The 23,959-nt window shown below is 38.7% G+C and overlaps 1 protein-coding gene across 1 annotated transcript in view; it reads left to right on the forward strand.

The window, feature by feature from the left end:
* TEX11 (testis expressed 11) overlaps positions 1–23,959 on the forward strand; it is a 348,555-nt gene that overhangs the window by 20,004 nt on the left and 304,592 nt on the right. The window contains exons 2-4 of the mRNA XM_067724324.1: positions 4,214–4,335; positions 16,924–17,008; positions 21,440–21,519. Coding sequence (XP_067580425.1) covers positions 4,214–4,335; positions 16,924–17,008; positions 21,440–21,519 — 287 coding nt within the window. The remainder of the gene's footprint in view (positions 1–4,213; positions 4,336–16,923; positions 17,009–21,439; positions 21,520–23,959) is intronic.

Consider the following 23,959-nt stretch of genomic DNA (forward strand, 5'->3'; position numbering starts at 1 on the left):
TTTCTGGTGGGCAGGTCCACATCTGGTGGTGTGTTTTGTTGTGTCTGTGGCCTTATTATGATTTTAGGCAGCCTCTCTGCTCCTGGGTGGGGTTGTGTTCCTGTCTTTTTAGTTGTTTGGCATAGGGTGTCCAGCACTGTAGCTTGCTGGTCGTGGAGTGAAGCTGGGTGTTGGTGTTGAGATGGAGATCTCTCGGAGATTTTCGCCGTTTGATATTACGTGGAGCTGGGAGGTCTGTTGTGGACCAGTGTCCTGAACTTGGCTCTCCCACCTTAGAGGCATAGCCCTGATGCCTGGCTGGAGCACCAAGAGCCTGTCATTCACACGGCTCAGGATCAAAGGGAGAATAAAAAGAAAGAAAGAAAGGGGAAGATAAAATAAAGTTATTAAAATAAAAAATGATTCAAAAATTTTTTAAGTAATAAAAAAAGAGGAGGAAAGAAAGCAGAGAGCAACCAAAGCAAACCAAAAAACAAATCCATCAATGATAACAAGTGCTAAATACTATACTAAAAACAACAGCAACAAAAAAAATGGACAGACAGAACCCTAGGACAAATGGTAAAAGCAAAGCTATACAGAGAAAATCACAGAAGCACACACATACACACTCACAAAAAGAGAAAAAGGGAAAAAAATATATATCATTGCTCCCAAAGTCCACCTCATCAATTTAGGATGATTCGTTGTCTATTTAGGTATTTCACAGATGCAGGGTACATCAAGTTGATTGTGGAGATTTAATCCGCTGCTCCTGAGGCTGCTGGGAGAAATTTCCCTTTCTCTTCTTTGTTAGCACAGCTCCTGGGCTGCAGCTTTGGAGTTGGACCCACCTCTCTGTGTAGGTTGCCTGAGAGCATCTGTTCTTCGCTCAGACAGGACGGGGTTAAAGGAACAGCTGATTCGGGTGCTCTGGATCACTCAGGCTGGGGGGAAAGGGAGGGGTACGGAGTTTGGGGTGAGCCTGCGGCGGCAGAACCCAGCATGACGTTGCAGCAGCCTGAGGCACGCCATGTGTTCTCCCTGGGGAAGTTATCCCTGGATCCCGAAACCCTGGCAGTGGCGGGGTGCACAGGCTCCCGGGAGGGGCGGTGTGGATAGTGAACTGTGCTTGCACACAGGCTTCTTGGTGGCTGCAACAGCAGCCTTAGCGTCTCATGCCCGTCTTTGGGGTCCGCGCTGATAGCCGTGGCTTGCGCCCGTCTCTGGAGCTCCTTTATGTGCACTCTGAACCCCTGTCCTTGCGCACCAGGAAACAAAGAGGCAAGAAAAAGTGTTTTGCCTCTTTGGCAGCTCCAGATTCTTTCCTGGACTCCCTCCTGGCTACCTGTGGCATACTAGCCCCCTTCAGGCTGTGTTCACGCAGGCAACCCCAGTCCTCTCCCTGGGATCCGACCTTCGAAGCCCGAGCCTCAGCTCGCAGACCCCGCCCGCCCCGGCGGGTGAGCAGACAAGCCTCTCGGGCTGGTGAGTGCTGGTCGGCACCAATCTTCTGTGCGGGAATCTCTCCTCTTTGCCCTCTGCACCCCTGTTGCTGTGCTCTCCTCCGTGGCTCTGAAGCTTCCCCCCTCCGCCACCCGCTGTCTCCGCCCGCGAAGGGGCTTCCTAGCGTGTGGAAACCTTTCCTCCTTCACAGCTCCCTCCCAGAGGTCCAGGTCCCACTCCTGTTCTTTTGTGTCTGTTTTTTCTTTTTTCTTTTGCCATACCCAGGTAGGTGGGGAGTTTCTTGCCTTTTGAGAAGTCTGAGGTCTTCTGCCAGTATTCAGTAGATGTTCTGTAGGAATTGTTCCACATGTAGATGTATTTCTGATGTATTTGTGGGGAGGAAGGTGATCTCCACGTCTTACTCCTCTGCCATCTTGAAACTTCTCCCAAGATTTACTCATAACAGTTTTAAAATATACAGTATAGTAATAACTATGGTTGCCATGCTGTATATTGCATCCCTATGACCTATTTATTTCATAACTGGAAGTTTGTACCTTTTGACTTCCTTTACCCATTTGGCCCCCCCTCCACTTCCTGCTTCTGACAACCACCAGTCTGTTTCCTGTATCTCTGAGCCTTTTTTTAAAAAAAATGATTCCACATGTAAGTGAGATCATACGGTATTTGTCTTTCTCTGTGTGACTTATTTCACTTAGTATAATGCCTTTAAGGTCCATACCTGTTGCAGATGGCAAGATTTCATTCTTTTTTATGGCTGAATAACATTTTATTGTACATATTTAGTACATTTTTTAAATCCATTCATCGATGGAGACTTAGGTTCTTTCCACATCTTGGCTATTGTAAATAATGCTGCAATGAACATGGGGTTGCACAGGTCTTTTCAGGTTAGTGTTTTCATTTTCTTCAGATAAATACCCAGAAGTGGAATTGCTGGATCATATGGTAGTCCTATTTTTAATTTTTTGAGGAACCTGCCTACTGTTTTCCATAGTGGCTGCACCAATTATTTGCACCATTATGGTTTTGCTTTGCATTTCCTTGATGATTAATGATGTTGAACATCTTTTTTTTCATGTACCTGTTGGCCTTCACTGTGTTTTCTTTGGAAAAGGGTCTATTCAGGCATTTTTAAATTGGATTTTCTTTTGCTATTAAGTTGTATGATTTCTTTATATATTTTGAATATTAAGCCCTTATCAGATATATGATTTGCAAATATTTTCTCCCAGTCTAAACTTTCCTAGTTTTGTTATCAGTATTTTGAGCAAGGACTATAATATATATATTTCTCAGCCTAATGCTTCCCTAATCTTAGATGAATCAAGATATTTAATATTAGTCCTTCTGTTAACCAATTTATGGGAGTAAGGAAGCTAGAGGTTTTTCTTTTCATATGTATCATTACTTGAGGCATATGAAATATGTATGGTATATTTTCCCTAATATCTTTGATCATGCAGTGGATACTAAAGAGTCTATGAGCTTTAAAAAATGTTTGAGTGTATTTGAAAATAAGTTTCTTTGTGAAGTCTCTATGTGAATCTGTTTTCTGATATTTAACTGAAAAGTTTTCTTTTTAAAGAAATATTTTATTTATTTATTTATTTTTGGCTGCGTTGGGTCTTTGTTGCTGCTCGCGGGCTTTCTCTAGTTGCGGCAAGTGGGGGCTACTTTTTGTTGTGGTGTGCGGGTTTCTCATTGTGGTGACTTCTCTTGTTGCAGAGCATGGGCTCTAGGCACGCGGGCTCAGTAGTTGTGGCTTACGGGCTCTGGAGTGCAGGCTCAGTAGTTGAGGCGCACAGGCTTATTTGCTTCCGTAGAATGTTGGATCTTCCTGGACCAGGGCTCGAACCCGTACCTCCTGCATTGTTAGGCGGATTCTTAACTACTGTGCCACCAGCAAAGTCCTGAAGATTTTTCAGTTAGCAGATTTATTGTTCGTTGTAGCAGGTTAAAAACCTGTTTATTGTAGCAGATTAAAAATCTTCCAGAAGGTGCTCTTATGGTATTGTTATGAATGTTAACAACATTCTTTTTAGTTAATGCTCAGAAATGTTGCAAGAAATTAGAGACATGTAGGTTATGGAGACCTCTGTTACACGAGTTTGGAAAAACCTCAATTTTGATAATATGAAAGGCATCAGTTATGGTTCTACATCATGTTTGGGTTTTAAGGAATTCTATGGCCTAATAAGATTCAGCTATATCGGGTCTGGAGCTCAAGACCGTTTAGAAAATGGTGACATCATTGTACAGATTCAGTAACTGGTTAATGTTGTTGCTAATTGAGCATGTCATTTTTTTTCTCTCAAAGTAAGGTCAAGACTTCAGCGTATGTCTGTCTAATGCTTTAAAGTATTAATAAGTATTTTAGTTTTACAGGGCATGTATCTAAGTCTCCCTTCAGAATTTCTACATTTTGTAATTTTGAAGACATTGTTAATTTCTCTTCTGTAGTTTTAAGATGACCTATAATAACATGACTATTTGTGAAGTCAATGCATTTTACTTTGAGAATGAGTAATGATGATTAAGTTATAAACAAGTGACTCCCAGGAAATACAAATGTTATTTGAAAATTATACTTTGTCTTTAGCTAGAATAAACTTTATCTCCAGTTTGGTTTTACTCTAAGGAGTATTGAAGTTTCTCCATGCTGTATTCATTTGACAGAAGGTCTAGGAACAGATTTCAGAATGATTTGCTACTTTCAGCCAGTGGTGATAGTTCACAGCACTTTTATCATTTATTGTTATTTCAGAAATGGTTGAAAACCTGCTTATAAAAGACGGTTCATCTATGATACCTGAGACAATTGATAGACTCTTCGCGGACATAGCAAATATCAACAGGGAGTCTATGGCTGAAATGCAGGACTCTCAGGTTGGTACTTTGTTTATAAGTTTTGATGATTTTGTTTATAAGTTTTGATGATTCACTGTTTTAATTAATGTATAAGTAAAAAAATAGACTTCATGATTAACATGAAATCTAAATACATGGAAATCAAGCCTAATGGCACAGTTAGGGAAAATACTGTTTTAGAAACCAATGGAAAAATATGCCTCAAATTTAATATGTACTATTTAATCTGTCTAGGCTTCAGTTTTCTCATCTGTTAAAAGGAGCATAATAAAACCCACCTCCCAGTGTTGTTGTGAATAGTAAACAAAATAACATATTTAAGGTCCTGGGTGCATAGCAGTTAGTCACTTAATAATAGTTCTTGGGCTTCTCTGGTGGCGCAGTGGTTAAGAATATGCCTGCCAACGCAGGCGACATGGGTTCGAGCCCTGGTCCTGGAAGATCCCACATGCCACGGAGCAACTAAGCCCGTGTGCCACAATAAGATAAGCCACTATGATGAGAAGCCTGCACACCACAACGAAGAGTAGCCCCTGCTCGCTGCAACTAGAGAAAGCCTGCGCACAGCAGTGAAGACCCAACACAGCCAATAAATAAAATTAATACATAAAAAAAATAATAATAGTTCTCTTTTCCTTCCTTCTTCAGCAAAGTAAGAAACTACGTGGTACTTGGTAGCGGGGAACTCAGTTGAATATAAGGCTTCAGTGATGCTTTTTTGGGTTTTTTTTTCTAGTGTTTAATTGGAGGTCTGTCACTTAATTTAGAAATTGCCTTGCGGTTCTGAAATACTTTTGGGAATGTTTACCTTGGGCAGATCCTTCCATTTTGGTGATTGCACACATGGAAAGGTGAGAATGAAATTTGTTGTAAATACGTCTCATATATATATAACTTTATATATAATTCATATGCCATATAATTTACCCATTTGAAGTGTACAATTCAGTGATTTTTAGTATTTCACAGAGTTGCGCACCCATCACCACAGTTAACTTTAGAACATTTTCATCACCTCCAAAAGAAACCTTGCACCCATTCACAGACACTCTCCATTTCCTCCTCTCTCCTCCAGCTCTAGGCAACCTCTAGTCTACTTTCCATCTCTGTGGATTTGCCTATCCTGGACATGTTATATAAATGGAATCATACAGTATGTGGTCTTTTGGGACTGACTTCTGTCACTTAGCATAATGTTTTCAAGGTTTTTCCATGTTGTAGCATGTATCTGTACTTCATTACTTTTATTTTTAATTCTAATTTCCATTTGAAAGCTTGAGTTTTATTTATTGATTGATTGGCTGCGTTGGGTCTTCATTGATGAGCGTGGGCTTTCTCTAGTTGTGGCGAGCGGGGGGCTACTCTTTGTTGCGGTGTGAAGGCTTCTCATTGCGGTGACTTCTCTAGTTGTAAAGCACGGGTTCTAGGCACGTGGGCTTCAGTAGTTGTGGCTCGTGGGCTCTAGAGCACAGGCTTAGTAGTTGTGGCACATGGGATTAGTTGCTCTGCGGCATGTAGGATCTTCCCAGAGCAGGGCTCGAACCCATGTCCCCTGCATTGGCAGGCAGATTCTTAACCACTGCGCCACCAGGGAAGTCCCATATACTGCATTACCTTTTATGGCTGATAATATTCCATTCTTCGGATATATCATGTTTTGTATATCCATTCATCTGTTGATGAACGTTTGGGTTGTTTACACCTTTTGGCTACTATGAATGATGCTGCTATGAACATTCATGTACAGGTTTTTATGTTTTTATTTCTCTTAGGTATATACCTAGGAGTGACATTGCTGGTCATATGGTAACTCTGTTTAAATTTTGAGGAACTGCCAGATTGTTTTCCAAAGTGACTGTACCATTTTACATTCCCACCGGCAGCATATCAAATTGGGTCAAAAATTGACCCAGTTTTTCCACATCATCACCAATACTTATTACTAGCTTTTTGATTATAGCCATCCTAGTGAGTGTGAAGTAGTATCTCATTGTGTTTGTTTTATTTTTAATTGTGGTAAAGTATACATAATGTAAAATTTACCATCTTAACTATTTTTAAATGTAAAATTCAGTAGTATTGAGTACATTCACATCGTTTTGCAACCAATCTCCAGAACTCTTTTCATCTTGCAAAACTGAAATTCTATACCTATTAAACAACAACTCCCCATTCTCCCTTTCCCCCAGACCCTGGCAACCACAATTCTACTTTCTATCTCTATAAGTTTGACTACTCTTGGTACTTCATATAAGTGGAATCATACAGTATTTCTCACATTGTGACTGGCATATTTCACTCAGTATAATGTCCTCAGATTTATCCATGGTGTAGTATGTGTCAGAATTTCTGCCTTCTTTTTTTCCCCTCCCCCAGAATTTCTGTTCTTTTTAAGGCTTCATAATATTCCTTTATGTGTACATACCACATTTTGTTTATCTATATATCAGTCCATAGATACCTGAACTGCTTCCACCTTTTGGCTTTTGTGAATAATGCAGCTGTGAACATGGGTATAAAAGTATCTGTTCAAGTCCTTGCTTTCAATTCTTTTGGGTATATACCCAGAAGTGGAATTGCTGGATCATCTGGTAATTCTATTTTTTTTTTTTTGAGCAACTGCCATACTGTTTACCATAGTGGCTGCACCATTTTAAATTCCCATCAGTAGTGCACAAGGGTTCCAGTTTCTCTGCATCCTTACCAACACTTGTTATTTCTATTTTTTGATAGTAGTCATCCTAATGGGTGTGAGGTGGTATCTCATTGTGGTTAATTTGTTTCCCTGATGGCTGATGATGTTGAGCATCTTCTCATGTGCTTATTGGTCATTTGCATATTTTATTTGGAGAAATATCTATTAAGATCCTGTGCCAATTTTTAAGCTGAGTTGTCTTTTTATTATGAGTTGTAGGAGTTCTTTATATATTCCAGATACAAGTCACTTATCAGATATGTGACTTGCAGAATATTTTCTCCCATTCTGTGAGTTATCTTTTCACTTTCTTGATTGTATCCTCTGAAGCAAAAAAGTTTAAAATTTTGTAAAAGTCTAACTTATCAAGTCTTTCTTTTATTGTTTATACTTTCGGTGTCATATCTAAGGAGGCTTTTCCTAACCCAAGGTCGTGAAGACTTACTGTTATGTTTTCTTCTGAGAGTTTTATAATTTTAGTTCTTACCTTTAGGTTTATGATCCATTTTGAGTTTACTTTTGCATATCATATGAGGAAGGGATCCAAATTCATTCTTTTGCATGTGGATATCAAGCTGTCCCAGTATGTTTGTTGACTGTTCTTTCCCCATTAAATTTGTGTTAGTATCCTTATCAAAAATCAATTGACCATAAATATGAGTGTATATTTCTGGATTCTCAGGTCTATTCCATTGATCTATATGTCTGTCCTTATGCCAGTACTACACTCTCCTGATTATTGTAGCTTTGTAGAAAGTTTTGAAATTGGAAATGTGAGTCCTTTAACTTTGTTCTTCTCTTTCAAGATTCTTTTGACTATTCTGGGGTCCCTTGAATTTCCATATGAAATTTAGGATCTGCTAGCCAATTTCTGCAAAGAAGACAGCTGGAATTTTGATGGGTAGTGCATAAATCCATAGATCAATTTGGGGAGTATTGCCAACTTAACAATATTAAGTGTTCTAAGCCATAAAATGGCGTGTCTTTCCATTTATTGTTTAATTTTTCAGCGTTTTTAGTTTGGAGTGTAAGTTTTGTAGTTTTTTGTTAAATTTTCTACGTTTCATTTCTTTTGATGTTATCATAGATGTACTGTTTTCGTAATTTAATTTTCAGATTATTCATTGCTAATGTAATTGTTTTTCGTGTATTGATCTTGTATCCTGCAACCTTGTTAAATTTGTTAATTAGTTCTAAAGTTGTTAGTGTATTTTTTTACATAGAAGTCTCTTTTTAGAATGCTCAACATCATTAATCATTAGAGAAATGCAAATCAAAACTACAATGAGATATCATCTCACACTGGTCAGAATGGCCATCATTAAAAAATCTACAAACAATAAATGCTGGAGAGGGTGTGGAGAAAAGGGAACCCTCTTGCACTGTTGGTGGGAATGTAAATTGATACAGCCACTATGGAGGTTCCTTAAAAAACTAAAAATAGAACTACCATATGACACAGCAATCCCACTACTGGGCATATACCCTGAGAAAACCATAATTCAAAAAGACTCATGTACCACAATGTTCATTGCAGCTCTATTTACAATAGCCAGGACATGGAAGCAACCTAAGTGTCCATCAACAGATGAATGGATAAAGAAGATGTGGCACAGATATACAATGGAATATTACTCAGCCATAAAAAGAAAAGAAATTGAGTTATTTGTAGTGAGGTGGGTGGACCTAGAGTCTGTCATACAGAGTGAAGTAAGTCAGAAAGAGAAAAACAAATACCATATGGTAACACATATATATGGAATCTAAAAAAAAAAAAGTTCATGAAGAACCTAGGAGCGAGACGGGAATAAAGTCGCAGACCTACTAGAGAATGGACTTGAAGATATGGGGAGGGGGAAGGGGAAGCTGGGACAAAGTGAGAGAGTGGCATGGACATATGTACACTACCGAATGTAAAATAGATAGCTAGTGGGAAGCAGCCACATAGCACAGGGAGAACAGCTCGATGCTTTGTGACCACCTAGAGGGGTGGGATAGGGAGGGTGGGAGGGAGGGAGAGGCAAGAGGGAAGAGATATGGGGACATATGTATATGTATAACTGATTCACTTTGTTATAAAGCAGAAACTAACACACCATTGTAAAGCAATTATAATCCAATAAAGATGTTAAAAAAAAGGAAGTCTCTTTTTAGATTATAACCTCTTTTTACTCTGTTAAGTTGTTAGTGAAAAGAGGTTATGAGGTTCAGAGTAAGAGTCTGGTCTTATTTTGCAAGAAGTTCTGTTTGGTTTTAGAAGTACCTTGAATTTTTCTTTCTAGAAAGCCTAATCATCATATTATTTACCTCTGTTTGCTGCATATATTTATTGTGTTTATCATTACACATTTATATAAACCTAGCACAAGTCTTGCCACATATTAGGTGCTCAGTATATATTAGCCGAATAAATCTGCATTTTGTGAATATGCAGTGTTTATAGTCAGAATTAATCTTACCCTTTCTTTCATTTTTTTGCAATGTCATTTTTTTAAAATTAAAAAGAATTTTATTGAAGTATAGTCGATTTATAATATTGTGTTAGTTTCAGGTGTACAGCAAAGTGATTCAGATATATGTTCTTTTTCAGATTCTTTTCCATTATAGGTTATTACGATACACTGAATATAGTTCCCCGAGCTATACAGTTGGTCCTTGTTTACCTGTTTTATATACAGTAGTGTATATCTGTTAATCCCAAACTCCTAATTTATCCCTCCCCCACATTTCTTTTTTTCTAAATATTTATTTGTTTCTTTATTTTGGCTGTGCTGGATCTTGGTTGCAGCACTTGGGATCTTGGCTGCAGCATGTGGGATCTAGTTGCGGCATGCCGACTTCTTAGTTACAGCATGTGGACTCCTTAGTTGCGGCATGAATGCGGGATCTAGTTCCTTAACCAGGAATTGAACCCGGGCCACCTGCATTGGGAGCACAGAGTCTTACCCACTGGACCACCAGGGAAGCCCCATAAGTTTGTTTTCTGTCTGTGAGTCTATTTCTGTTTTGTAAATAAGTTCAGTTGTATCATTTTTTTTTTAGATTCCACAAATAGGTGATATCATATGATATTTGTCTTTCTATGTCTGACTTACTTCACATTATGCACATGGCATTATTTCATTCTTTTTTTTTTTCCTTTGGCCATGCTGCATGGCTTGTGAGATCTCCGCTCCCTGACCAGGGATTGAACCCAGGCCATGGTAGTGAAAGCCTGGAGTCCTAACCACTAGGCAACCAGGGAGCTCTCTCCTTCTTTTTTATGGCTGAGTAACATTCCATTGTGTATGTATGTATGTATACATACACACCCACACACACACACACACAAACACAAACACACACATATACCACATATTCTTTATCCATTCATCTGTTGATAGACATTTAGGTTGCCTCCATGCCTTGGCTATTGTAAATAGCACTGCTATGAGCATTGGGGTATATATATCTTTTTGAATTAGTTTTTTGTCTTCTCTGGATATATGCCCAGGAGTGACATTGCTGGATCATATGGTAACTCTATTTTTGTTTTTTTAAGGAACTTCCATACTGTTCTCCATAGTGGCTGTATCAATTTACATTCCCACCAACAGTTTTCTCCACACTGTCTTTAGTATTTATTATTTGTAAACTTATTGATAACTTGTAGTTGCCATTCTGACTTGTATGAGATGATACCTCACTGTAGTTTTGATTTGCATTTATCTAATAGTGATGTTGAGCATCTTTTCATGTGCCTGTTGGCCATCTGTATGTTTTCTTTGGAGAAATGTCTAGGTTTTCTTCCCAATTTATTTATTTTTTAAAAAATGTTTATTTTTTATTTTTCATTTATATATTTTTTAACATCTTTATTGGAGTATAATTGCTTTACAATGGTGTGTTAGTTTCTGGTTTATAAAAAAGTGAATGAGTTATACATATACATATGTCCCCATATCTCTTCCCTCTTGCATCTCCCTCCCTCCCACCCTCCCTATCCCACCCCTCTAGGTGGTCACAAAGCACCGAGTTGATCTCCCTGTGTGCCCAATTTTTGATTGGGTTGTTTTTTCGATACTGAGTTTTATGAGCTATTTGTATATTTTAGCAATTAAGCCCTTATCAGTTCCATAATTTGCACATATTTTCTTCCATTCTTTAGGTTGTCTTTTCATTTTGTTGATGGTTTTTTTTTTCTTTTGCTGTGGAAAAACTTTTAAGTTTAATTATGTCCCATTTGTTTATTTTTTAAAATTAATTTATTTTTGATTGCGTTGGTTCTTCATTGCTGCACGCGGGCCTTCTCTAGTTGCGGCGAGCAGGGACTACTCTTTATTGCCGTGCGCGTGCTTCTCATTGCGGTGGCTTCTCTTGTTGCGGAGCATGGGCTCTAGGCGTGCGGGCTTCAACAGATGTGGAACGCAGGCTCTAGAGCGCAGGCTCAGTAGTTGTGGCACATGGGCTTAGTTGCTCCGTGGCATGTGGGATCTTGCCGGACCAGGGCTCGAACCCGTGTCCCCTGCATTGGCAGGCGGATTCTTAATCACTGTGCCACCAGGGAAGTCCCTAATGTGTTTATTTTTGCTTCTATTTCTTTTGCCTTGGGAGACAGATCTGAGAAGATACTGCTATTATTTATGTCTGAGAATGTTTTGCCTACGTTCTCTTCTAGGAGTTTTATGGTGTCATGTCTTCTATTTAAGCATTTAAGCCATTTTGAGTTTATTTCTACATATGGTGTGAGGGAGTGTTCTAACTTCATGGATTTACATGCGGCTGTCCAGCTTTCCCAATACCAGTTGCTGAAGAGACTGTCTTTTCCCCATTGTATATTCTTGCCTCCTTTGTCTTTGTCATAGATTAATTGACCATAGGTACATGGATTTATTTCTGGGCTCTCTATTGTGTTCCATTGATCTATATGTCTATTCTTGTGCCAATGTGACCACTATTTTAAATGGATGAATAATATTCCTTCTAGTGGATTTAGCGTATTTTTTCTGTGTATTTCTTTATTATTGGACACGTATGTTGTTCTTAACTTTTCACTATTGTAAATAATGATTTATGGAACACTATTCAGTGCAGAGGTTATCCCCTCCATATTTTGGATTATTTCCAAAGGATAGAGTCTCAGAAGAGCAATTACTATGTCAAAAGATACGAACATCACAAGCACTGACACTGAAACTGTGATTAAAAATCTTCCAACAAATAAAAGTCCAGGACCAGATGGCTTCACAGGCAAATTCTATGAAACGTTTAGAGAAGAGCTAACACCTATCCTTCTCAAACCCTTCCAAAATATAGCAGAGGGAGGAACACTCCCAAGCTCATTATACGAGATCACCATCACCCTGATACCAAAACCAGACAAAGATGTCACAAAAAAAGAAAACTACAGGCCAATATCACTGATGAACATAGATGCAAAAATCCTCAACAAAATACTAGCAAACAGAATCCAGCAGCACATTAAAAGGATCTTACACCACGATCAAGTGGGGTTTATCCCAGGAATGCAAGGATTCTTCAATATATGCAAATCAGTCAATGTGATACACCATATTAACAACTTGAAGGAGAAAAAGCATATGGTCATCTCAGTAGATGCACAGAAAGCTTTTGACAAAATTCAACAACCATTTATGATAAAAACCCTCCAGAAAGTAGGCATAGAGGGAACTTACCTCAACATAATAAAGGCCATATATGACAGACCCACAGCCTACATCGTGCTCAACGGTGAAAAACTGAAACCATTTCCACTAAGATCAGGAAAAAGACAAGGTTGCCCATTCTCACCACTATTATTCAACATAGTTTTGGAAGTTTTAGCCATAGAAATCAGAGAAGAAAAAGAAATAAAAGGAATCCAAATCAGAAAAGAAGAAGTAAAGCTGTCACTGTTTGCAGATGACATGATACTATACATAGAGAATCCTAAAGATGCTACCAGAAAACTACTAGAGCTAATCAATGAATTTGGTAAAGTAGCAGGAAACAAAATTAATGCACAGAAATCTCTTGCATTCCTATACACGAATGATGAAATATCTGAAAGTGAAATTAAGAAAACACTCCCATTTACCACTGCAACAAAAAGAATAAAATACCTAGGAATAAACCTACCTAAGGAGACAAAAGACCTGTATGCAGAAAATTATAAGACACTGATGAAAGAAATTAAAGATGATACTAATAGATGGAGAGATATACCATGTTCTTGGATTGGAAGAATCAACATTGTGAAAATGACTCTACTACCCAAAGCAATCGACAGATTCAATGCAATCCCTATCAAACTACCACTGGCATTTTTCATATAACTAGAACAAAAAATCTCACAATTTGTAGGGAAACACAAAAGACCCTGAATAGCCAAAGCAATCTTGAGAAAGAAAAACGGAGCTGGAGGAATCAGGCTCCCTGACTTCAGACTATACTACAAAGCTACAGTAATCAAGACAATATGGCACTGGTACAAAAACAGAAATATAGATGAATGGAACAGGATAGAAAGCCCAGAGATAAACCCATGAACATATGGTCACCTTATCTTTGATAAAGGAGGCAAGAATATACAATGGAGAAAAGACAGCCTCTTCAGTAAGTGGTACTGGGAAACTGGATAGCTACATGTAAAAGAATGAAATTTCAACAGTCCCTAACACCATACACAAAAATAAGCTCAAAAAGGATTAAAGGCCTAAATGTAAGGCCAGAAACTATCAAACTCTTAGAGGAAAACATAGGCAGAACACTCTGTGATATAAATCACAGCAAGATCCTTTATGACCCAGCTCCTAGAGCAATGGAAGTAAAAACAAATAAACCAAGGGGACCTAATGAAACTTAAAAGCTTTTGCACAGCAAAGGAAACCATAAACAAGGTGAAAAGACAACCTTGAGAATGGGAGAAGATATTTGCAAATGAAGCAACTGACAAAGGATTAATGTCCACAATTTACAAGAGCTCATGCAGCTCAATATCAAAAAAACAAAGAATCCAATCCAAAAGTGGGCAGAAGACCTAAGTAGACATTTCTCCAAAGAAGATACACAGATTGCCAACAAACACGTGAAAGAATGCTCAACATCATTAATCATTAGAGAAATGCAAATCAAAACTACAATGAGGGGCTTCCCTGGTGTTGCAGTGGGTGGGAATCTGCCTGCTAATGCAGGGGACATGGGTTTGATCCCTGCCCCAGGAAGATTCCCACATGCCACAGAGCAACTAAGGCTGTGTGCCACAACTACTGAGACTGTTCTCTAGAGCCCATGCTCTGTAACAAGAGAAGCCACGACAATGAGAAGCCCACACACCACTCGCTGCAACTAGAGAAAGCCCATGCACAGAACGAAGACCCGACACAGCCAAAAACAAAAACAAATACAAATAAATAAATTAATTAAAAAACAAAAAACTACAATGCGATATCATCTCACACCGGTCAGAATGGCCATCATCAAAAAATCTACAAACAGTAAATGCTGGAGAGGGTGTGGAGAAAAGGGAACCCTCTTGCACTGTTGGTTGGAATGTAAATTGATACAGCCACTATGGAGAACAGTATGGAGGTTCCTTAAAAAACTAAAAATAGCACTGCCATACAACCCAGCAATCCCACTACTGGGCATATACCCTGAGAAAACTATAATTCAAAAAGAGTCATGTACCACAATGTTCATTGCAGCTCTGTTTACAATAGCCAGGACATGGAAGCAACCTAAGTGTCCATCAATAGATGAATGGATAAAGAAGATGTGGCACATATATACAGTGGAATATTACTCAGGCATAAAAAGCAACAAAATTGAGTTACTTGTAGTGAGGTGGATCGACCTAGAGTCTCATACAGAGTGAAGTAAGTCAGAAGGAGAAAACCAAATACCGTATGAGAACACATATATATGGAATTCAAAAAAAAAATTTGTCTTGAAGAACCTAGGTGCAGGGACTCCCCTGGTGGTGCAGTGGTTAAGAATCCGCCTGCCAATGCAGGGGACATGGGTTCGAGCCCTGGTTTGGGAAGATTCCACATGCCGTGGAGCACCTAAGCCCGTGCACCACAACTAGTGAGCCCGCGTGCCACAACTAATGAAGCCCACACGCCTAGAGCCTGTGCCCTGCAACATGAGAAGCCCGCGCACTGCAACGAAGAGTAGCCCCTTCTCGCCGCAACTAGAGAAAGCCCGTGAGGAGCAGTGAAGACCTAAGGCAACCAAAAATAAATAAATATATATATTAAAAGAAAAAAAAAGAGGACTTAGAGGCAAGACGGGAATAAAGAGGCGGACCTACTACAGAATGGACTTGAGGACGTGGGGAGGGGGAAGGGTAAGCTGGGAGAAAGTGAGAGAGTGGTAGTGTATATGTGGACATATGTACACTACCAAATGTAAAATAAATAGCTAGTGAGAATCAGTCACATAGCACGGGGAGATCAGCTTGGTGCTATATGACCAGCTAGAAGGGTGGGATCGGGAGGGTGGGAGGGAGGGAGGCGCAAGAGGGAAGAGATATCGGCACATATGTACATGTATAACTGTTTCACTTTGTAATAAAGCAGAAAGTAACACACCATTGTAAAGCAATTATACTCCAATAAAAATGTTAGGAAAAAAAAGGTATGAACATTTTTTGGCTCATGTTGTGAAATTGCTTTCCAAAATACCCAAAGTGGCAGCTTTAAGCTGTTTTACTGTGCATGTTTATTTTTCCACCTAAATACCATTTGTTCCTCTGGGAAATTTTAAGTCAAATGTTAACTCCATGTGCTTCTGATGAAACAAATAATATTTCATATGAAAGTCATCATTAGGTCAACTGTGGCGTGGGGATACTGTGTGAGAGAGATGGAGATGAGCATAATAATTAGCTGCAGAATAGTAGTGAAATGATGGCCATGCTACATAAATAATCCATTTAAAGGGAAGCTCATCAGGGAAATGAATTGTAGGGGGAAAAAGTGGTCTTGAGGAAATAAACTAAAATACAATTGTGCACCGTTATTGTACACAAACTGAGTTTAATTTTTTTCCAGTTATTCCTTTTAGTCATATTACTACCAATATGTTTATGATAAGATAATGGTATATAGCTTCTATCATAGTCACTATAGCACACCAGAAGATTTAGACCAGAGCTATGGCATATTGGTCTGAGGCAATAGTAGCACCCAGGACCAACTGTTGGCCTTCAGAGATCTCTTGCCAGAAACCAATCTACTGCAAATTTTATTCCTGAGATACTATGAGCTTGATTTATTTTTCCGTCCAGTTGACTGTGTTCCATCTGATAGATAAAACCAGAAGAAGCTACTAGAATCTTTGCCCCCATAATCCTTAGAACAGAACATAATAAAACAATAAATCTTATTATTTTAATATGTATTCTTTATTTAGCACTTTGGCAGGTAGTATAAGTGCTACATAAATTGAGTGAGATATGATCTTTGATTTCAGGGAGTCTAGTTGGGAAATGAGAGTAACAATAAAAACAAAGAATAAATGATACACAGTAGCATAGTTAATTGCTCAATTATGTAAAACTTAGTTAATATAGGAATTCAAAGAAGAGAGAGACCAATGAAGACTGTAATGGTTGCTGAAAACTTTATGTATGTTCTTGGTGCGGGTGAATTTGGATTTGAGTTACATAAAGATCATGGGAGGAGGTGTATCAGGTGAAGCCAACAGTATGAATAAAGGTACGCAGGAATGAACAAGTTGTGTTCATGGGACAATAAGATAATTATTCTGTGGGTAAGTTTTTGGGAGAAAAGTTAAAATGGGACTAGATTATGGAGGACCTGTAGATGACCCACAGTAGTCACATAAACGTGAAACATGCACGAAAGAAAATATTATTGGAGGTGGACAGTATTTTAAGTGGCTAAGAAAATGTTTCTGTTGTACAGATTGAAGAAATGGCAGTAAACCTGTGGAACTGGGCAATTATCAAGAAAGGAGCTTTGGGTTTAAGTGAAGAGCAGAGCGCTAAATGTACGTATATGTTTTGTGACTCATATTATGAGGAGTATTCTTATTATACATGAGATTGTGTTCCTGCAGTTTAAATAATATTTTGACCTGTTCTTAGATGCAGATTTGTTAAAAGAAAACTAAACAAAACAACCCATAAGCAGTGGTTTCCAAGCAAACCCTGCCTTGGTTTTGTGGTTTTTCAGAGCTTAGCTCCTTATTAATAGAAATTTAAAAGCGTAACTGCAAGAAATAGTCTGCTGGTGAAAAATGAGGCAGGAAAATGAGAACTTGAAAAATTTCAAAGGACGTGGATTATTTCCTTGGAGGAGAGATGATCAGAATCTTCAGGATTCTGAAGAACCATCAAATAGTAGTTTTTCCTCTCCATTAATTAATAAAATAATGAAAAATGTTGCTATGTGAGGAATTCAGATTAAAAGTCTGTAAAGAATAGTGTCTTCATGAGGTGGGTTAATGAACATTGGACTGAGTTACTGAGAAAAATTATAGAAGTTTTTTGTGAGAGCAAACAAGAATAATAACAACAAAACCCCAAAACCATATTCAGCTGCTTAGATGTGTTAAATGTGATCTACTGTCTGGCAGAGTTTGAGTGCTTTAGCTAAATGGGCAGGGTCTAGTGTGCTGACAGTTAACTGATTTCCATCAAGGATAGGGACAGTTAATGCATTTATGGAAAGTATATGTCCCATTATAAAGGATACATTGAGGCAACAAACCAAGAGGTGAATCTCTGGAGTGCTTGGCTTGTAGACAAATGAATTTTGTCTGTATGCAACAAATAGAATTTAATACTAAGTATTTATCTTTATGAATATAAACCAAACTGTATACGACTTCAGTGTATGTATAGGGTAATTAGTGGTTGATACAGTCAATAATATACTGACTTTTTAGCCCACTCCTCTATTAGGATGTTTAGAGAACAGTTCTGTCTCTTTAACTCTCAGATAAATGTTGATATCATTGCTCCTAGAAGCCTTAGATCTTATAGTTGTGAGGAGGGAAGAGTTGGAAATTCATCTGTGGGAGAAATTTAGTACACAGGTGAACTGTGCGATGTTAAAATGCTTTAATTCTAAACTTCTCGCATTCCGCATATCAAGGAACATTGCTCTGGCTGTTTTTCACTGCTTGTTAAATAGTGGGGATTTGGTAGATGAAGTGGGAGCTGCAGCCCTAGGACCGACCTTTCCTAATGTACTTACTCTGTATGTAGCAGTTCTTAGATATTTGGGTGCTTATTACGTGTATAATACTTTTAAGATACAGTGGAAAACAGGGTGTAGTGCAGGAAGCCTCTGATTTTAAAAAGTTTTATTCTCAAAATCTGTTGATTGGAAGATACTTTGTCTCAAAAACAAATTCAGTGTACCTGGATTGTGTTGTGATCAAAACGTCATTAAGATTTATGCACTACAATTTATTATTATTGGGAAGAATTATGGAACAATGAACAGAAATAGGAAAGGCAGAAGTAGAAGAATGACTCTTAAACTTTAGTTTTAGACCTGTTGTATTTGAGGTGACAATAAGGTTGGAGATGTGAGACTGGAGCTTGTGAGAAAGGTCGGGCTGCCTGTAGATTTGATGGTTATTCACATGGAGATGACTGTTGAAGCCACAAGAATTGTTGAGTTCTCTGAGGGAGAAAATAAAGAGCAGTGGTTCTTAGATACTGGTATAAATGAGAGTAACCTGTGGAGCCTTTTAAAATACAGATGCCCAGGCTCCACCATTGGAGGTTTTGATCTGGGGGGTTTAGGATGAAACCTGGGCATGTCTGTAATTTGAAAAAATTTCTCAGGAATTCTCATGCATACCAAATATTAAGAACCAATGGTGTTGAGAGAACAGAGTACTGAGATTTTAACCTTAATTCTTCCAGTTACGGACTGGGAAGAAAAAGAGCAAGGATGGGATACCACAAGTAACAGTCAAAATATTCTAGAGGAGACTCGCTACCCACTTATTGAGTACATACTGTCTCTCTCTCTCTTTTTTTTTTTTCTGGTACGCGGGCCTCTCACTGCTGCGGCCTCTCACAGGCTCCGGACGCGCAGGCTCAGCGGCTATGGCTCGCGAGCCCAGCCACTCCGCGGTATGTGGGATCTTCCCGGACCGGGGCACGAACCCGTGTCCCCTGCATCGGCAGGCGGACTCTTAACCACTGCGCCACCAGGGAAGCCCGAGTACATAATCTTTTATAGGGTTGTCAAACCATGTTATGGCAGGCAGTAGGTGAAAGGGACAAGGTAAGACTCCAGGGCAAAAATACCAGGCATACATTATGCTTGAGGATTTAGGAAGGAGTGGGTTAAAGCTAAATAAACAGTAAAAATAAAGAATTCACAAATGCCAGAGGATGCAAATTTATATGTTGTTTAAAGTCAATTCAAATACCAAGCTGTGGGCACTGATGGAGCAGAGTAAGGCAGATGCAAGGAGTCAGTCAGCAAGCACCTAACCAAGATGTTTATAGTATAGAGGGGCCAAGAAGAGGCTGATGAGAAGACAAGGGTAGAGCAACAGCAACAAAGACAACATCTTTATACTGAAGTAGCATTCTGTCTGAGCCTCAGGTGCCTTTGGCCTGAAGGCTTTATTGGTGATAACTATACACAGCTGGATCAAGAATGTGGGGCTGGAGCAAAGTTCTTAGACTAAGACATTTCCCACAGAGGGACACTGCTCAATGCTGAACCAGGATAGAGTGAGGCATAGGAAGTAGTATTTTTCAAAAAGGTTATTATGATCATTGTGAAATGTAGCTGTGAAGTCAGGGAAGGTGATCTTTGGGAGTGCAGCTTTAGTAAAGTGGTAAAGATGCAAAACAGATTGCAGGGCATTAAGGAGACGAGGGAGTAGCAATAAAACATAGTAGCTCATTCAGTTCAAGAAGTTTGACAATGGGAGGAAGAGGAGAAATGGGAGGGAAGCTTGAAGCACAGTGGGGTTAGTTGAATTTTTTCGAGGAAGGGAGATGGATATATTTGAAGGTAGAGGGAAAGGAGTAAATTGAGAGGGAAGCACTGAAGATATCTTTGGAGAGGGAAAATAATTGAGATCAGGGTCCTTGAGAGTACAGAAGAATTAGTAAACTTTGAAAACAATAAAGGAAACATTTTCAAAACTGGAAATGTGGGTTTCCCTGGTGGCGCAGTGGTTGGGAGTCCGCCTGCCGATGCGGGGGGCGTGGGTTTGTGCCCCGGTCCGGGAGGATCCCGCGTGCCGTGGAGCGGCTGGGCCTGTGGGCCGTGGCCGCTGGGCCTGCGCGTCCGGAGCCTGTGCTCCGTGGCGGGAGGGGCCGCAGCGGTGAGAGGCCCGCGTACCTCAGAAAAACAAAACAAAACAAAACTGGAAATGCAGGACAATGTAAATATATGTTTGGAAATTATTTTACTGAAAGTTTTTTTCCCAGAAACAAATTAAATTTGTTGAGGGATGAATAAATTTTACATTTTGTAATGTTAATAAAAATTTGACTACATGGGGCTTCCCTGGTGGCGCAGTGGTTGAGAGTCCGCCTGCTGATGCAGGGGACACGTGTTCGTGCCCTGGTCCAGGAAGATCCCATATGCCGCGGAGCGGCTGGGCCTATGAGCCATGGCCGCTGAGCCTGCACGTCTGGAGCCTGTGCTCCGCAACGCGACAGGCCACAACAGTGAGAGGCCCGCGTACCGCAAAAAAAAAAAAAAAAAAAAAAAAAAAAAAATTTGACTACTTCAATTACCCGTAATTTAAGCTGGGCAAATCTTCTCTTTTTCATTGGAATATTAATTAAAAATGGTGTTAGCATAAGTAGAATGGCTGCTGAGATTTAATAACATCAAGACAACTAGTTCAGTTATATGTGAAGTCATCTTTAATAAATTGGGTATGTTTTATGATGAAAGAAACCACACAACTAAAGAGGTTACAATTATTCAAACTTTCCTATTTTCAGGGTAAATGAACTGTGTAATGACGATACCTGTATTTTCTAAGTTATGCTTCAAGAACTTTTACCTCATCTGCAGAAAATAATATATTTAGACCGTTTCACATTTGAGGAGAATAATCTTAAACTATTCTGATGTTCAGGAATTTTGTCAGATGTTGAATAGCTTTAGATTCCAATTCTACTTAGAATTATTTTGCTGCCAGCATGGTACATACAAGAGCATCATGTGAGTCTTTGGGATTTAAGACAGGCAGAAATTAAAATTTGAAAATTAGATATCTGTCTGACTAAAGCATTAAGCCCATGATTCATTTGGTAGTTTTCAGGTCATTTACTTTTGATAATTGATTTTTTAAAAAGACCTTTAAAGTTCTTATTTTTAACAACAAAAGTGGTTTCACTTCACTCCTCTTTTCTCTTTATATGTGTATATAAAAGGGGAATGAATGTTTTGTGTTTATGGGTATCTAATTACTGTTTTGCAGTACGGCACGTTGCTTGCAAGTTGATGTGTATGTGTGAAGGCTCAGCTGCTTCAGAAGAAGCTATTCAAAGACAAATTTTGGTAAGTCCTAATTAAATCAGGAGAAAGTGCAGATTCAGTGAGAGAGTCATTATTCCTGTGTAGATGGTTGAAGTTAGTGTAAACCTGGAAGGGGGTTATATCCTTTAGTTCTGGCAATGTTACTTTTATAATAATTATATCTATTACAATTAAAGGTCTCAGCAGTACTGTAGTTGTTATTACAGTGATTTAGTGGACTAAATATTGAACTTACAATTCAGGATTTATGAAAAGTAAGGAAAATAATAAAAGGTAATAGTTTTCTGCTCCATCCCTTTCTACCCCCTGTCTTGCTTCCTAGAGGCAAGTATGTTTTTTTAGTGGAAAGTATTTTTCCTAGTGTTTTAAAACAATATTTTATTGAAAAGCTCAAATGTACACATGAAGTAGAAAAGATAATATGATTCCCCTATTTACCTATCACTCAGCTAGAGTAATCATCAACTCATGACCACTCTTGTTTCTTCTATATCTCCTCTAACAGCAAACCCCTGGCCCCATGGATTATTTTGAAATAAATCCAAAGAAGCATTATTTTTCCCATAAATATTTCAGTACATGTCTCTAAAAGACCGGATATCTTTTTTATTCAAACCCAATATCCATTATCATACCTGATAAAATTCAATAAAGATTTTTCTAAAATCATCAAATATCTAGTCTTCCCTCCCCCCAACTCTTCCCACCTCCCTCCCCCCACTTCTTTCCAGTTGGTTTTTTAGAATCAGGATTAAAGTCCACACCTTGTATTTTGTTAATATGTTCTATAGTTTACCTAAATTCTGGATTCTGATAACTGCATCCTTATGGTGTCATTTAATGTAGTACTTTGTCCTCTGTTTTTCCTGTAAACTGGTAGTTAGATTTAGAAGCTTGATCTGATTCAGGTTCATTTTTGTCAAGAATAATTCATAGGCGGTATGGTGTACTTCCATCAGGAGGCACTAATGTCTACTTGTCTCTTTTCTGTTGTGTTAGTGTCGTTTGATGATTATTGTCCCCAGATCCATTATTTCTGTGGGGGTCTGCATATTCTAATTCTGTAGTTATTTTGTTTATTAACTGGAATAGAGAGAAACTTTCATCAACTATTTGGTTACTCTGAAGTATATTTTGTATACGAAAGTCCTGACTCTTCCCCTTTATTTAACAGTTTTCAGAATAATGAGTTGATTCTGTAACATCCTTAAATGATGACTGAGTGGGTTTTTTTTTTTAAAGTATTACTGTGAACTTGTGGATTTTAACATATTTAATGACTTTCAGTTCATTGTAGTTATTATGCTTATTGAAGCACAATGTCCTATTTTGGGCTGGAAGGAGCTTCTTTAAGTGATTCTGAGTCCTTTTGGCATGACCTCAGCAGTCTTTAATAGTTTCATTTGGTTTCCGATATGGCAAGATATCCAGGCTTATCTTGTATAGTTCCTACCCTAGACCTGGAATCAGCCATTCCTCTAAGGAGCTCTGCTTTCTTTTAGTGGAGAACGTTGTTTAGAACCCACAGTCTGGACGTCACAAATGCTCATTACTATTGCATTGATTATTGTTTCTAGACCTTTTTAGTGGACAGAGCTATGACATATATATTTTTTAAGAGAGAAAGTATATAATGAGTTCATACTGATATTTCCAATTGATATTTAGGATTATAGGGTTTTACTTAGCTTCTTGATTTTATATTTGTGTGTCTTTGGTGCTAAAAATCTTGGTGCCTAACATTAAAGTAATGAATAACCTCTTTTATCCTAGAAAATGTATTTTTGAAACAGTTTCAGGATATAGCAATATCGATATTATTACTAAGAATGATTTCTAAAAACGTTTAGGAATTTTTTTGCACTTTTGTTCTTAGGATATACCTCACTAGGGATGTACAGTCAAAATATTGTGTTCATATTATTAAAATATCTTAAAATTACCTGAAATAATTCCTTTCCCTATGATTAAGCTATCGACTTGATATATAGCTAGATTTATTTGCTTCTGCTTGCTTTTGATTTTTGTGATTGCTCCCACCTACCCATTTTGATTGAATTTTGTTTTATTTTATTTATTTATTTATGGCTGCATTGGGTCTTTGTTGCTGCACCCAGGCTTTCTCTGGTTGTGGCGAGCGGGGGCTACTCTTGTTGCGGTGCCTGGGCTTCTCATCACGGTGGCTTCTCTTTGTTATGGAGCACTAGCTCTACGCACGTGGGCTTCAGTAGTTGCAGCACGTGGGCTCAGTAGTTGCGGAAGGTGGGCCCTAGGATGCGTGGGCTTCAGTAGTTGTGGCGTGTGGGCTCAGTAGTTGTGGTGCACGGGCTTAGTTGCTCTGCGGCATGTGGGCTCTTCCTAGACCAGGGATCAAATCCATGTCCCCTGAATTGGCAGGCGGATTCTTAACCACTGCACCACCAGGGAAGTCCCTGAATTTTGTTTTATAATTATGTAAAAT

This window comes from Pseudorca crassidens, chromosome X (assembly GCF_039906515.1).
Source record: "Pseudorca crassidens isolate mPseCra1 chromosome X, mPseCra1.hap1, whole genome shotgun sequence".
Classification (NCBI taxonomy): domain Eukaryota; kingdom Metazoa; phylum Chordata; class Mammalia; order Artiodactyla; family Delphinidae; genus Pseudorca; species Pseudorca crassidens.